At 41.5% G+C, this 17,005-nt stretch overlaps 1 protein-coding gene across 1 annotated transcript in view; it reads right to left on the bottom strand.

Annotated features, from left to right (window-relative positions):
* GATB (glutamyl-tRNA amidotransferase subunit B) overlaps positions 1-11,307 on the bottom strand; it is a 110,215-nt gene extending 98,908 nt beyond the window's left edge. Inside the window, exons 1-2 of the mRNA XM_027866860.1 lie at positions 11,159-11,307; positions 6,949-7,099 (exon numbers count right to left, since the gene is read on the bottom strand). Of these exons, the coding sequence (XP_027722661.1) occupies positions 6,949-7,099; positions 11,159-11,307 (300 nt within the window). The remainder of the gene's footprint in view (positions 1-6,948; positions 7,100-11,158) is intronic.
* Positions 11,308-17,005: the final 5,698 nt, after the last annotated feature.

Consider the following 17,005-nt stretch of genomic DNA (forward strand, 5'->3'; position numbering starts at 1 on the left):
ATCCATCCATCCATCCATCCATCCATCCATCCATCCATCCATCCATCTTCTCTACACATGTCTCCTTAAACATCTGATTTATCTTCTCTGTTTTGGGGTTAAAGAGCTTCTGGGATCATGCTGAGAATTAAATAAATACATAAGCAAGTATTTTCATCTGATGATTTCTCTTGCATGACAAAACCCATTAACCTGCTAGCACTGGGTTTATCCATGACAGACAGAACAGTAGAGGTGTGTCCTACTTTATGTCAACTTTATGTAAAAACATCCAGGTTTTCACAAAAGATAAATTAGGAAAGGGCTGATCGCTTTACAAAAAGAGCCACAATAAGATCTCTTTCAAGAACAAACACCACAAGAACATTTAAACCAGGGAATCTAAGCCTGGTGTTTGTAGGCTTTTTTGAAATGGCTGAATAACTGCATTTCAACATAACAGGTTTCCTTTGTAATTCTATGTATTTTACATTATGTACTTAAAAATACTTTGAAGAAGGGGTCCAAAAGCTTCATCAGGCTGCTGAGGGGGTCCATGACACACAAAAGATTAAGAACCCCTGATTGAAATGGGTCTTATTTGCATAAAAGTTTTCAAGAACATGTTTATTGCATAAAGCCAGGCATAAGTGGACTGCTTATAAATAGGCATAGTACTTGATACCACCTGTTTCCTGCATTTCGACCATGGTGATATTGTGATTATGACTGAGATGCCTAAAATGTTTTGAGCTATTGGGGGAGATGCTATAGAAAGACCCTAAACACTAACTTTAGTATCATTTTAGCACAACTAAAGCAAACTCCAGCCTTCCCTGATAAAGACAGATCCAAAGCCCTGAATCGTAAGGCTGTTTGTAAGGAGGGGAGCATCCTACCTTCCTACATGCAAAGGCAAAAAAAAAAAAAAAAAAAAAAAAAAGTAACCAGTCTTTTCCCTACACTGTGAGCAAGCAGAATTGATGGTTGCTGGGGATTTTTTTTTTCCTGCACAGATAAGAGCTTCTGGAGGAGGAAGACAAAGAGCAGAGGCACTAATTTCTAATTAATTTAACTGTGGAGCAGCCTGATTATCTGGAGGAGTTATCTATTGAGCACTGCAGCCTTCCAGTGTGCTGAATCTGAGCTTTCCCAATAGGCAGTTATAGAATTCGCTCTTCCTTCTAATGCATCAGGGATTCGCACCCAGGAGAGAGAAATCATTTCAAACAACAAAGCAAGCATGTGTGAGAATTTGAAACAAGCTCCCTGCCTTGCCAAAATCTCACCTTTTCTCACAATGTTTTCAGGCCAAATAAAATATGCAACAAGTCGAGTAAGGACTTTAAAGATGGACACACCAAAGGCTGCCTTCCCTTTCCTCTCACATACATTCAGCACATTAGGGATGGGGATCTTCAGTGAATATTCATAAATAGGGCATGACTATTGGCAAATTTATTAATTAGGATCCTTTTGGCAGGATAATCATCTGTTAAATTAAGTAAAAGGCCTTGTGCTTTTGTGACAGCTGTTGCCGTATGGATGCGTATGGAGCGAGGCAGCCTGGCTTGGTGGAGAGGGCTGGACCTCGAGTCAGGAAAGCCTGGATCCAAATTCTGTCTCTGATACTTAGTAGCTGGGTGACTGTACAAAGACCATGCCACCGTTCTGCGCCTCAGTCTACTCATCTGAAAAAGGAAGGGCTTGGACCAGATGGCTTCTTTGGCTCTAAATCTACAACCCTGTGATCCTTGCCATGAAATGTCAAGGTGCCCAATGCTGGTTTAGCTCAAGACTTTTATGGGAGTAGGATGATGGGCTGAGGGTTATTTCCAGTCTCATGATAAAAAAAATGAAATTCCATAAGACTCTAAAGTTTAGGGTAAAACAAAGATAAGATTCATAGGTTTCTGGAAAAATCAAAACTTACATGAACAGAGGCACACACAAAGACATGCTTAGAGACAGACAAAGATCCACCCAGAAAGAAACAGAAAAGACAGACACAGACACGGAGATGGATGCCCAGACACAGGCTGGGGTCCACCCTCATCTCATGACTATCTTGTGTGCACAGCAAGGCACACTGCCTTTTCGCTAACAGATCTTGGGGCCTTTTAGGATGACATCAATTTCAATGCCATGTGGTTTGTGCAGCTACAGCTAGGAATGAGATCACTTCTAGGGACCTGACCTGAAGACTGGATGAAATTAAATAGAGGACACCCCAGGACAAAGACTGCCCACACTTGATCTCAGTCAAGCATTGAGCTCCACAGCAAGAGATGCCAAAGATTTCATATCTGTTCAGAATCCCAGCCCGCAGAAGTCTCTTCTTATCTAAGCTAAAATAAAAATCTCTATGTTCCTCTTTAGGCATGGGGACCCAACATGATTAAATTGTCACGTTAGCAGGACTCCGCTTGTAGGTTAGCTCAGCTGATCAGTGCTAATGAAACCAAGATTATGGGTCTCATCCCACGTACTTCTGCTTTGTTCAGAGCTGCGCCCTGCATTCCTAACCTGCTCCAGCCTTCTTAAAAATGCAAACTATTGGTTGGTCACAAGGCTTCGTGGAGGGGGGAGCAGGTAGAAGAGTGAGGATGGACCAATGAAAGGCCATACATATTGTATTCTACCAAGGTCTCCTTTAAGGTTACCATTTTCTATCTTTCCTAATACAATGCTCAGTGCCTGAACAAGTGGATTAGATATAAATTCTTCACCTGTAAATGATCTCTAAGGTCCCTTGCGAAGTCTAAAGTTCTACAGTGACGACTTTCTTGTTCAGCTTGTGATTCACTATGACCCCTAACATCTTTCCAATATTCACAAACATTGATCATTCTGAGAGAGAGAGAGAGAGAGAGAGAGAGAGAGAGAGAGAGAGAGAGAGAGAGAGAGAGAGAAAGAGAATATCTCCTTAGAGAAAACAAGGATAAGTTTCAGGATGTCAGGCCACAGAAGATAAATTGCAGAGTAGAACTTCGAAGGGAGAAGGTCCTCTCATCTATGCCTCAAACAGTCTACCTCATTTCCTTTCTTACTCCAATGACTTAAATAATTATACTAATTCTCTAGACAGTTAAATTATAATCAGGACTTTAAAGCTGTAAGAAACTTTTGAGACCATCTAGTTGAAGAGTTCCTAACCATTTTTTGCATCGTGAACATCTTTGGTAGTTGAAATCTATGGACTCATTCTCAGAATGTTTTTAAGAAACCAATAGTCTTCCTCTTTCTTTGAGCCATCCTATGTAATCATTTAAAATAGTAGGTACTCATTTGATCCAGTGAACTACATAAAATCATGTAAGTCAAGGGGTTCAAATCTCTTAAGTCCATTTTAAGGACACCTATGAAACTTTTCTAGCTATTAAGGAGAAGCATACCCCAAAAGACACCAAATATCTGGAAGAGGTGGCAGATGAGCCCACGGCAAGCAGCAGGGCTACATATAGTCACTGGTCCAAAAATGTTGCTGAATACTTAATATATATGATCAAAAATGCAGAGTAACGTAGAACTTAAGGGAACTTAAGGGTTCTCTTATCGTTGAGCTTATTTAGGTTAACGAGACTCTCAAAATGTAAAGGCATACTTACAGGGCTCACAATCAAATCAACCCACCCACGAGTTCCCCTTGCCATGTTGAGGTGGTACTTACTGAAAAGGAAAAAATTGTTGCTAAGCTAGAAGAGAAGGTTGCTCAAAAGCAAAAGATATCCCAAAAGAAATTAAAAAAACCAAAAACTTATGGCATGAGAGTAAATGTGACATTAGTAAGCAAATAAAAATGACATTAGAATATTTGTTATAGTAAATTAAAAAAAAAATAACCAGTGATCATGAAGTACAATTACCAAACTATTTAAAAAAAAAGTTCACAAATCCCAGGTTAAGAACCCTCTCTAGTCCAACTACTCTCACTTCACAAAAAAAGGAAAATAAGGCTCAGGTGTGAATGTCTGCTGAACTCGTAGTAGCAAAAAAAAAAAAAAAAAAAAGGGAAGCAAAGTGAGGGCCCATTAATAGGAGAAAAACTGGACAAATTGTGGTATATGAATGAAATGGAATCTTCCTGTCCTGGGAAGAAATGATGAAAATCAGGAATTCAGAGAAATATGGGAAGATGTGTGTGAACTGACAGAGAATGAAATAAGGAGAATCAGAAGAACAATCTACACAAATGACCGCCATGACTAGTGTGGTCACTAGACTGGACATTTTGGCTCAACTGGTTTGTTAAACTAAAGTTAAACTTTGTTATAACTGAGGGTTCAGTTTGGGCATGCAGTCTATGTAGGCAAGATTTCCAGAAATGACTGAAATTAAAACAAAAGACATAAAAAATGAGCTTTTTTTTTTAAATGAATGGTTAAATGACTTACAATGAGTCACATGACCTAATTACTGTCAGTCTCTTGGCTCCCCATCTGGTATCATTTCTACTCTACCATGATGATCACTTTAGTTTCATGGCAATAAAATATCTTTTTATAGTCCTAGTTCCTAGCCCAATAAATAATGTTCAAGGAATGTTCTTAGAGACTGAACAGTACTTTGAATGGTAATGACAATTTATGTGCATAACCCTAGATAACTTGTGGCCTTTTTGTCCCATCATGTGCACATGTGCATGTACACACACACACACACACACACACACACACACACACAATTCATAATCTGATTTTAGGGTCATTCTTGTCCCAAAAAGGAGTTTCACTCTACAGCTGACCATAAGGTCAGATGATACATGGTATCTTACAGTTATCAAAATATCACCAATATCTTTTAAATCAAGCATGAAAAAAAGTCTATTATGATAAACATCATGGGACTGAAATTGTTTTGTTCTGACAGAACGCTGTAATGACTGTTAACAGCTCACATGTGGAAACTTGTTCACTTTCATACAGGTGCATCTATCTGTAAAGAGGCAGATCAGCCCTGACTGAATGAGAAAAGCTTAGGGCTATTCAAACCATTAAGATTCTTGGCTCTGACTTCAGAGAAAGGAGGATAAACAAATCTCTGCCCAAATTGGAACTAGTTCTTCTGTTTAGAAAATGGGAGAAGTGAGGGGAGAATAATCCTCCCTCCTTCCCTGCCCCTGTCACTCCCTTGCAGAGATTGGTCCAAAGTATCCATTCACAAGGCTGTACTGAGAAGTGTTTCGTGGAAATGAGCCAAGTTTTAAAGAACAGAGAGACAATATTATTGTGTATGTGTTTGGGGGTGGAGGAGTGGAGGTGTGGAAGGGATGGAAATGGGTCAAGAACACAGGAACACCAATTCACATTCATCCTGAATCTCCAGAGCTGACCCTGGGGTGTCACCTTGAGCTATTAGCAGCTAGGCAACGACTGAAGCAGACAGCCAGGAGAGGACAGCTGAGGCTGGTAGACATATACTCAGCTCCAAGATCATACTTAACTGCCCTTCTACTCCATCATCCACAAGGCAAAAATGGGTAGGATTCTCCTTATCACTTTATCTATAACACTCAGGTTACTGCCTTGTGTCAGTTGCTACTCTCAATGTCCATTTTAATCATATTTTTCCTAAGTGAAGGTATTGAGTTGTATATCAAATGGTAGCCAGTGAGATCTGCCCTGGGTTCCATACACTTCTAGGGATGGCCCAGAAAACCTGTTGGGTCTGGTGGGTTTTGGATTTATTTAAACAAACCACTTACCTTGATACTAATCATCTGATTCTATCCCTCTTTTCTTTAAAACTTGGCTTATTACCAATAAAATACACATCGATACACTTCTGTGGCTGGACACGTTAGACCAGTCTCTTGGAAAAATTTACATCTGTCATAGTTTTCTTGGTTGATTCAAATGTTAGACTGATAATGGATGTCATATCATGGAGCAGCAATTCTATGAAGACATATAAAACAAGTGCAATGGATTCTATTTTCTACTTTTATTATTATTTACTTATCCTCTGTCTGAATTTTTTTTTAACCCAGACAGATTTCTCTGAGGTCTGGGCTTGTGCCAACTTGCACAGCTGTTAAAGCATACACTGGATGACGGCTGCTAAACAAAACACTGTTGTTTCTCTCCTCAAATCTCTATCCTGTTGTAGTGAGATCTATAATTTTCATATTAATTGATCTGATATGTATAATGATTATACTATTTAGATTTGTTAGAGCTTCTCTACTTTCCAGGGGACCCTGACTTGGAAGCTGAGGTTGCAGCCAAAGTGATCAATCAGATCCCCTGTCATGCTAATAATCCCTGTGCTTGTAACCACCAAGCAAACCGAACCAGGTACCTCGCTTCTACTCCTGACCATACTAACCCTAGCTCTGTGCCCTGCTGAACAATCACAAGGCTCAACGACCCTAATGGCTTGGAGACTGTTCACACAAGACCCAAGAATGCCTGAGTTGTGGTCAAGCTGTTTGTGGTTTAACACTTAAAAACCCTACCCCTGCCATAAGTGGGTGAGCCCCCTTTCTTAGGAAGGAGGGCTTCACCTGCAAGCTATTTTCCTCACTTGGAAATTAAACTTCTGTTTGATTCCTCTCCTGTCTCTAGCCTGCTCCATTCAGCTCTGCTCATCCACAGGTTAGAGGTTGGTTCAGTCCGGTTAACAATCCTTCATTAACTACATGTCCTTGGACAGGCCACTTTAGTTCTCTACACTTTAGTTTTCTCAGCTATGAAATAAAAGATTTGGACTGCATAAACTTCCAGCCCTAAGTCATGGGACACTATGAGTTTTATTCAAACCCAAAGCAAGTAAATAATTTTGAGTGATTACAAATGCCAGAAGGGAACTGTCTTTCTTTTTGTAACTGGCATCATCTCAATTTTAAATAACTAGAATGATTACTGACTCTCCATTCCACAAATATAAGAAAAGTCTTAAATGCTCAGAATAACAGACTCAAACATTTACAATTTGTTCGTGGCCATTAGGATAAAATAAATTACTTACTGGCAATGTTCCAGGGAGGGAAGCATCAAAAAAAGACACCGACGAATTAGGGGGCGCTAAAAAGCTAACTTGAGATCCGGAGAAAAGTTTTGAATTGGAAGAGATCTGGGCATGAATTTCCAGGCCCACCACAGCTGCCCACTCATGTGCACTAAAGAAAAAACAAAGAAATAGTAATAAGTAGATTTCCCACTGTGCAGAAACATCTGAGACCACCAGAACATTAATTTCCTACTTGTATTTTAACTTGGTAAAATTTTATATCCCTGCATATAAAACTGTATTCTATTTTACTGGTGACTAAATCAAAATTAATCTATAATGAATATCTTACAACAGGACTGGGGGAATAAAATTATTTTATTACTTACCATTAGGGAAAGGCCCACTGTACAAACAGGAAGGTGACGGGGAAAAGAACAATTTGGCATCCTAAAGCAATTCAGAAATGGATTCTAGATGTCCGCTGCTTGGCTGACTCTTCAGTCAGGAAGAAAGAAGCATTTTCTAAATTAACTGCCCACTATCAACTAATCATTTGTAAACTGAGGAAGGTGGACCTAGGGAACAATACTTAGAACTAACATAACCATCAGGACCCCAGTAATACAGGAAAAATTAAAAATTGTGCCAGATCTCATGAAAAAGAAAGGTAATTCTTGATCGTTTTATAGATTCACCTTTATAAATCTTTTAAACATAACTGCTAAATGGAATGGAATGCATAACAATTTACTCTGAAATCAAGGTCCCTATAGAACATAGGAATAATTGGTGATTTCATCAGTGTGGGGAGCTCTCTTTAAGGGAACTCTTTCACGGTTCATCCTAGTAGATAAGTCCTAGTGAGTTATCAGAAGTGCACAGAGGTTACATGATTTGTTCAGGGTCACAGTTAGTAAGTGGCAAAGATGGGATCTAATCTTCTTAACTCCAAGACCAGTCTCCATTATGCCAGGCTAGCTGTTCTGACACATAGAATACGATGTATCCATTTCTACTGAAATATTTTCCTTTGCTGAAATCTAATTAGATGTTCTCAGGGTTATCTTTTCAAATCTCATTGGTATCAAAATTTAAACATCCCAACAACCTTCCTTATCTGGGACACTTTTATCTCTCGTCCAATATTCATCACCTCGGAATCCGAGGCATACTGGAAAAGTTCCAGGGTGTCATCTTACAAAATCTCTCGGTACTGTCAGGGCCTTTCTAGTCTTTTTTTTCTTCCTCTAATGTATCTTAGTGAATTATCTAGATTTTCGTATACAATTAATTTATATGTACCAGTGGGATTCTGGGTAAGTCACTTCATTTCTTCAGCCAGTCTGATTATCTACACAACGAAAGAGTTGAACTAGAAGATCTGTAAGGTCCCTTCCCGTTCTAAATCTCATGATCGTACGAGTCTAAAATTTTTAAACTATTTTTAGATTGAGCTGCACAGCTAATAGGTATATGAGAAATTACAGTTGACTGGTCAGAAATTTCCATGTTCACTGTAACATCCTCCTTGTCTTTTGAACAATTTCATCACCCCAGAGAAAAGCAAATGTACTTTTCACTTCCAATGAGTTATCACCATTTAAGAAAAGAACAGAAACTGAAAGTCTGTGTCTAATTCTATCTTCCCAGAACATGATGATTCAGTTCTTCCATTTGGAAAGCTCAGGTAGAAATTTAACAACTTTAATAGTTCACAAAGCATCTACATGCATTTGTCATTTGATCCTCAAAACAACTTAGTGAAGGATGCAAAGAAGTTATTCTAACTTCTACTTTGCAGAAGTGGAAACTGAGGTCCGGAGAGATTAAATTATTTAATCAAGGTTACAGCTCTAATAAAGAGCAGGAGAGACACAAATTCAGGTTTTGTGACCCCAAAGGGACAAATAAGATAATGAATTCAGTTCAACAAACTCTTACTATGGCTTACTGTTTTAATGAACCATAGGGATATAAAGATAAACAAGAAACAGTCCCTGTCTTCAATGAGCTAGTAGTAAATAAAGTAATCTTTCAGTTCCTCAGGCAACCCTTTAACACTGTAAGTTGCAGAGCAACTTCCAATGCAGATTTACTGCATTGGTAAAGGGAATTTCCCCACTAGGAGTTCCCTCTATCAGTCTGGTCTCCAAAATATCGTACAAAGCACTAAGCTCTAGTATCAGGGATACAAAAGTCTCCTTTCACAAGAAGCTCATGCTCAAAATTTGTAGTCAAAACGATCTTCCCAGTAAGACTTCAAATGGTCATAGGATACACAGCCATAAGAGACCTTAGGGGTCTAGTATGGTGCAATAGAATGTATGTTGGGTTTGAAGTCAGGGGGCTCTACTTCTGGCTTTGCCACTTACTACCTGGATCACTTTAGGCAAGACACTTAATCTGTCTGGACCGCAGTTACTTTATCTGAAAAAACTGGAACAGAGGACCCACCTCCCAGGTCACTTCCAGTTATGAATCTTTGATTCTATGATCTAGCAGTTCTTAATTTTTTTTCCAACTCTGAGTTCCCTTCCCCCACTTTTTAATATAAGAAAAAAATTCAGAGCCCCACATAGGAAGGTAGTTGTACTACTGATATCTGCTAAGATAAAAAAAATAACTACTATTAATTTAACAATGCTTTAAAATGTATCTGGTTTATTCATCATGATAGCATCTATGTAAATTTGAAAAATAATGATATTAGTATTTGGGACATTACTCAGTTTACATTAGGTTTTTTTTTTACTTATCTTGGGATTCATTTATAGATTCCTTGACCCCTGGCCTGAGGCCCACAAGTTGGGAATCTCTGGTCTAGTCTAATCTTCTCATTTTATAGATGAGGAAACCATGGCTCAGAGAGGATAAAATAACTTGCACATAATCACCAAGATACTAAGTGCAACGATAATCCAACCTCTTCCACAAAACCTTCATTACCTGTGTCCAAATGCTTCTCTGCTCTTAACTTCTATAGAATAATTTTCAGAATAATTCATTTGGTCACTAACATATATATGTATATACACATAAATAACCTAATGACAGAGTTATTCAATTATTATTAAATCTTAGTCTTCCCAAAGCCTGTAAACTACTTGAAGTCTGAGACTAAGTTTTATACTACTTTTTATCTCCCACACAACACCAATACAGTGACTGGCACATAGTAGGTGTACAGTCAATTATCTGATTGTGAAAGATGTACCATGGTGTAGCAGAAAGAATACTGGGTTTGGAATCAAAGGACCTGGTTTTAAATCCTAGCTCTGCTTGTTACCTGCTCAAGTCTGGGGTTAAGTCACTTCAGCTAAGCTCCTACTTTCAGAGGTGCAAGTGACCCTTGCATACTTAGAGCCTAGCACAGTGCCTGGCCCATAGTAGGTGAATAACAAATGTTTGTGGATTGACTTACCTAGTCTGACCAACATCCTCATTTGGCAGATGAGGAAACTGAGGCACAGAGAAAGGAAAGTTTGGTGCTTGACACATAGTAGGTGAATAACAAGCCCTTGTAGATTGATTTGCCTAGTCTGGCCAATCCCTCACTTGACATGTGAGGAAACTGAGGCATAGAGAAGGGCATAGTGCCTGGCACATAGTAGGTGAATAACAAATGCTTGTGGACTGACTAGTCTGAACAACTCCCTTATTTGACAGAGAAGGAAACTGAGGTAGGACAGGATTAGAACCCAGTCTGCAGACTCAGCATTATTTCCACTGTATCTCTCTGGTAACATCTCTGGATATAGTTGAATTAGATTTATTTCTAAGCTTTCTTCCAGATCCAACCCTAAATCTACGAGCTCGGGTCTCTCGGCTATGTCGCTCACTGCTACCATGCCCTTGGACAAAGTCGCCCGTGTTCTTAGGTCCTCAGTAGTTCCCCTCCAGCTCTAGGTTTTGGGATCCCTGGGGCTCCCGATCCAGTGTGACCTCCACCTTTTCTCAGTTGGCTACTACAGGGTTAAGAGATGTAAAACTGACCCCGCCTCCTTCCCATTCCCGCGCCCACCCCACTCGGGACTCGTCTCCAGAACAGGAGCTTCTAGAACCCGCTGGGGATTCCCGCTTCCAAAGCCGCACCGTTTCCCGAGGCCGGCCAGGGGCCTCGGGACCGGGTACCCCGGGGGTGGAATAACGCGGCGGTGCCCTCCGCCCCCCGCCAGCCCTTTCCACCTCCCCCGGCCCTAGCGTCCGGGCAGCGCGGCTTTTGTACCCCGGCCTCGGCTCCTGTAACGCTGCGGAGCTCTGCTCTCTCACCCGGCCCGGCACGGGCTCGGCGAAAAGCGCTCTCGTGCGGCGGGGCCGGGAGCCGAGGGACCAACACCGTCCAGCACGGGCGCACCGCAGTATGGGCGCCGCCATCGCGCCTCCGAGGCTGAGTCAGGTGACCGCTTTCTGGGTAGCAGCCGCGGGGCTCCCTGGGAAGCGTAGTTCCGGAAGTCTGGAGGCAGGCGGCGGAGGCTCCCGAGGGAAAACTACCGTTCCCGTCGGGCATTGCGGGGTGGCGGGGGCGGGGGGGGGACCAGAACGTGGGCGGAGGAAGGAGGTGGGAGAAGGGAGGAGCCGAAGTGGAGGTACCCGTCGTGGGGAAGAGGGGCCGACTTAGCCAATGAAAGTGGCTAGACAAACTTTAACTCAATTCAGTTCAATTCACTTCAATTCCACTTGACCGAGGGCCTCCTTTGTACCAGCCACTGTGCTAAAAGGCAAAAATGTACTGGAGGTTGAATTGGTCTGTAAGGGCAAACGCAAGACTGTGTCCTAATTACCCCCTGGAAAGTTCTGTGGACTACAAGGACGTGTGTGACAGCACTTATTTGTGTTGTTGTTGTTGTTGTCCTTCCTTCTCCAAGAGGACCAAAATGACATCACTGTGTTGGGGTCAAGTTACAGTGTGTCCTGGTGGCTGATTAGACCAATAAGGACTTGGAAGGCTCTTCTACCACGAGTCAAGCACAAATAGTCCATATGGACATTTGGGGCAGAGATGTCCCTCACGGTTTTTTAAACTACTGCAATTCTGCTTTGGTCATGGAGCACAGTGCCTTCTTTGATGTAGGCATACCGTGCTGGATGATTCTGTTCCAGTGTCTCCCAAGTCTCATAATTGTTTCTAGAGTTCTGCAGAGAGACCCTGAGACTGTCCTTGTATAGCTTCTTCGGATCTTCTAGCGAGTGCTTACCTTGTGTGAGTTCTCCATAAAATAGTTTTTTAGGCAGGTGTATGTTTGGTATTCAAACCATGTGACCAGCCCATCTGCAAAGGAGTTTGAATGCTTGGCAGTTCAGTTTGAGAAAGGACCTCTGTATGTGGTACCTTATTTTGCCAGGTGATCTTCAAAATCTCTCTAAGACAATTCAAATGGAAGCAATTCCGTTTCCTGGCATGGCACTGGTGTACTGTACAGGTTTCATAGGTATCCAATAATGAGGTCAGCAAAACAGCTCTGTAGACCTTCAGTTGGTAGGCAGTCTAATACCTCTCCTCTTTCATATTTCCTTCTGAGCCTCCCAGACACTGAATTAGCTTTGGCAATGTGTGCATCAACTTCATCATCTGTATATACACCCCTGGAAAGTATACTGTCAAGGTAAGTGAACTTGTCCACAGCATTCAGCGTTTCTCCATTTGCTACAACCAATGAATTCCATGTGGGGATGGCGTGGTGCTGGCTGGTGGAGAACCTCTGTTTTCTCGGTGTTAGTTGTTAGGCCAAAATTATCACAAGCAGCAGAGTGTAGGCATGTCCAGGGAAAACTAGTACCTCTGGTGTGAGGGCTGCTGAGCCATTTTGAGAACTGCTTTCCACCTTTGGTGTCTACCTGATTCCTCCAGCCACCTGTGGCTTCAAGATATAGTATGAACACTGACCATACCCTGGTGAACTGTTTCAGCAGGCAGGCTAAACCAAGTTGAGAGGGTCTCAAATTCCGTTGGGGAGTTAGGTGGATGTCTATTCCGGGCATGTTAAGACTTTCCCCCAGCAGAATGGGTAGATGAGAACGATTTGTTCCAACTTTCATGAAGGTGGCTGAAAAAGGTGCTTCAGAGCACTTAGAGCTTGGTTAGACATCAAAGATGTCAGGGTCATCCACTATACCCCAGACCATCACCAATTGTCTTGATTTTTGTCTTGCCAGTGGACTTTTATGACTCTGGAAGAGAGAGAGTGAGGCCAGTGACTTCACACACCTCTACCTCATTTAAATCCAATTTATGCCCAGGACAAAAGATGTCACCCATACCATTTTACCATTTTTTTTCTACTTCAAAGTCCTATGGTGACAGGCAAGTGATGAAGCAGCAGGTGTGGATACACTGGGAGTTGTAGTTACAACCCTGCACACAGGCGACCCAGGCCTTAGGGTCGGTCGTTTTCTCACTACCCCGAAGCAACAGTGGGATTTGGCAGTCTCCCAGGTATCTGAGCAGTGTTTTTAAGGACCACACTACTCACCTATGGGCAGGAGGAAGGGACTACAAAAGATGCCCTAAAAATGATCTGTTTCAACCAAACCTGGTCTTTTTACCATGGCAGGTGGGGTCACCACTCTGGTCAAAACACAAAAAATGTACAAAAAACTTTTGGGAAGATGATTCCACTCACCATCCGAACATTTAATGTGCTCACGCTTATGGATAACAAGAAATCCAATAGACCCGAAAGACAAACGGCTCTCCTTGCGAGAGAACTCAGCAGGTATTGCATCCAAATAGGAGCCCTGAGCAAAACAAGGCTGGCAAATGAAGGGCAGCTTACCAAAGTGGAGCTGGATACATGTTTTTCTGGAATGGCTGCAGTGATGGAGAGCATGGTGAGGCTGGGATAAGTTTTGCAATCAAAACTAATCTAGTCAACATTTGTTTAAATAGGTGATGAAGAACTAGGGTTATCTGGCATTTTAGTATGACAGGGTAAACGACAAACCTGGGATTCTTAACCTGGGATCTGTGAACTTGTTTTTTAAATATGTATTTTGAGAAATGTATTTTAAACATATTAATTATTTTGTTAAATATTTCCCAATGACCTTTAAAATTTTTTTAACATTCATTTTTAAAAATTTTGAGTTTCAAATTCTCTCCTTCCCTCTGGCCCTTCCCCCATCCCTTGAGAAGGCAAGCAGTATGATACATGGGAAGTCATGCAAAACATATTTCCATATTATCCATGTTGTGAAAGAAAACACACACACAAATGAAAAATAAGAAAGTGAAAAAATGGGCTTTAATCTACGCTCGTTTTCATCAGTTGTTTTTGGAGGTGGAGACCACTTTTCATCATGGGTCCTTTGGAATTGTCTTGGATCATTGTCTTGATCAGAGTAGCTAAGTCTTTCACAGTTGATTGCAAATGTATTGTAATATAATTGGTTTCCCGTGTAGTCCTATGTGTTTTATTTTAACGTGATTGTGACTACATCGAAAGGGGTCCCTAGTCCATCACCAGAGGGCCAAAGGATCCAGGAAACTAAAAAGATTAAGAACTCCTGTCTGGAGAGGTCATAGAATCATAGATTTAGGGCTGGGAGGTGCTTTAGAGACCATCCTGGCTAACACCTTCATTTTATAAATAAGAAAACTGAGCTTGGAAGAGGTTAAGTGACACACAATTAGTAAGTAGCTGAGGGAAGGTTTGACCTTAAGTGTGCTTTATGCCTTGTAACTTTGGGGAGGAGGAGGAAAACAGTCCTGATTTTAAGTGCTAGTTTGTTGCCTGCTCTCTTTCCTTCAGCACCCTAGGTATCATCACCTAACTCTAAGACTTCCAGTGAGGGGAGGGGATGGCCTTCTCCACGCCAGCATCATGGCAGCATGACAACCATGCCCACATGGTAGCCAGTTCAAAGGGAATCGACTAGACAAGCTTGTGCCTGCATCCCTGTTGGCTTTTCCTTCTTTTGTGTTCATTCTTTCCTGATCTTAGGTGAATGACTATCTCTCCCTAGATGTATGTGTCCAGATTTGGAAGTGACTTTCTGAATTTGAGAGGACCAGCAATCCTGGGTCCATTGAGTAAAACTGACTAGTGTTTAGGGGAGTTGCTTCACCGGAGAGGGTGTCTAGGAACCAGAAGAGGCTGGGCCTTTTTACCAGCAGACCTGGGCCTGGAGTTGTTCAGACAATGTTGAGCTGAGCTGTAAAGTGGCATCAGCAGTACTGCAAACTGCTTTCTGTTCTGATGGATTAAGTTATCAGTCTCTCAGTGTGTTCTAACAATAATCGCAGGTTAAGTTGCTGAGCAAGTCCCGTATTGTTTATTTTTGTCAAATGTGTGCTTGTGGCTATCCTTTTGTTTAGCGTTCCTTTTGTGCATAATAGGGAATAAATTACTCTCTCCTATTTGATTCATATTGTACATTGAGTACCTTTTTAGCTTACCCTTTTGGAGAAGCTCTAAATGTGAGCTAAATCTAAGCTCTAAGGAAAATTTGTTTGTGTGTGAAGGGTTGGGGGCGGGGCGGGGAACAGCATGGCGGGAGGAGAGGACAAAAGGATAGATTTATTCTCCTGGTTCTTCTCACTTCATTTGTATTAGTTCATTTAAGTTTTCCTGGGTTTCTCTGAAATCTTTCTTCATTTCCTATAGCACGATATCATATTTATTCAGCTATTTCCCATTTGAGGAGCACCCCCCCCCAACTTAGCGTCCCGTTCTTTGCTACTACAAAAAAAGGCTGCTATAAACATTTTTGTACTGTAGGATATTTTCCTCTTTCTTTGATCTCTTTGGAGCCTAATCCTCATGATCTTATTGCTAGGTCAAAGGGTATGTGCACTTTAGTAACTTTATTATATAATATTATATATATACATATACACACGTGTAAATAAGCCACCTTATTTTCCAGTCATCTATCTCTCCAGTGATATTTTTCTGCCATTTAAATCCATGGAAACTACCTTACATTTGTGTAGCATTTTAAGTATTACAATATACTTTCTTCATAAGCCTATGGTTTAATTAGACTGTCATTGTTCCTATTTTAGAGATGAGTAAACTGAGTACTCAGAGTAATTAAGCAACTTGCCCATGGTCTCACAGTCAGTGTCTGAGTCAGGATTAGAACTGAGATCTTGCCTGACTCTTTGTAATATGTTGGGTTGCCTCTCTTGATCTTTGGAAGTATTAAACCTAGTAAATGCAGTGCTGGGAACTTCCCCTTCCTTCTTCTCCCAGATAGAACAATGCTTGTCTGAGGGCATTCAGGGTGAGGACTGGAAGGAGTACAGCTTCCTTCTACCTTAGGTGGGGCATGCAGTTATTAGGAAGTAGTGACAGGCTTACTTGATATGAATAATTCCACCTAGTTGTTTAAGAGAACAGATTGGGGAGCATTTGGAGTACTTTTAGGTTCCTGATGAGCTGGGGAGTGTTTCCCTCATAAGAGGGGAAGGATAACAAGATTTATAGTCATGTCTAACCATGAAGCTGGTGACCGTATTATTTTGGAGAATGAGAACAACGGTGACCTGCTCTTGGGGCAAGATTATATGTAGTTAGAGGCAGCTTTTGAACCTCCGGGGAAATTATGTCTCCCATTAGACAAGGTGAATTTGTCTTGCCAGGAAGACTGTTCCAGGGAGGACACCAGGTGCCATGGCCAGGGGCCGTGTACTCACCTGAGTACTCACCTACCTGGAGGAAGGATAGCTGCAAAAGGATTCATGACATCGAGAGGGAGAGAACAATGCCTGGTGACACCTGGTGGGAGCAATGTGGAACTGCAGATGGAGGTCAACACCTGTGATATCTCCTGGGGCAGCAGTGTTCCCATTCCACCAGTGGTGGGTTGTAGACAGCACAGAGCTGCTTAAGGCAGCATCCCAAATGAGATGTGGGGCAACTGCAGGGGAGAGAACCTGTGTTTGGGGGATAGTAAGGACTAGAAATTTACACAGATTTTTAAGAGCAGATTCCTTGGTGGTGGTGAGCAATAGAATACTTAATTTGGAGTCAGATGTCCTGGTTTTACCTCTTTCTACCTTAGTGACCTTAGATAAGTCATTTAAATTCTCTTGTCCCCAGATTCCTAATCTTTAGTAGGGTGGGGTGGG

The sequence above is a fragment of the Vombatus ursinus genome, unplaced genomic scaffold (genome assembly GCF_900497805.2).
Source record: "Vombatus ursinus unplaced genomic scaffold, bare-nosed wombat genome assembly UNPS02014784.1, whole genome shotgun sequence".
In the NCBI taxonomy this organism is placed as follows: Eukaryota; Metazoa; Chordata; class Mammalia; order Diprotodontia; family Vombatidae; genus Vombatus; species Vombatus ursinus.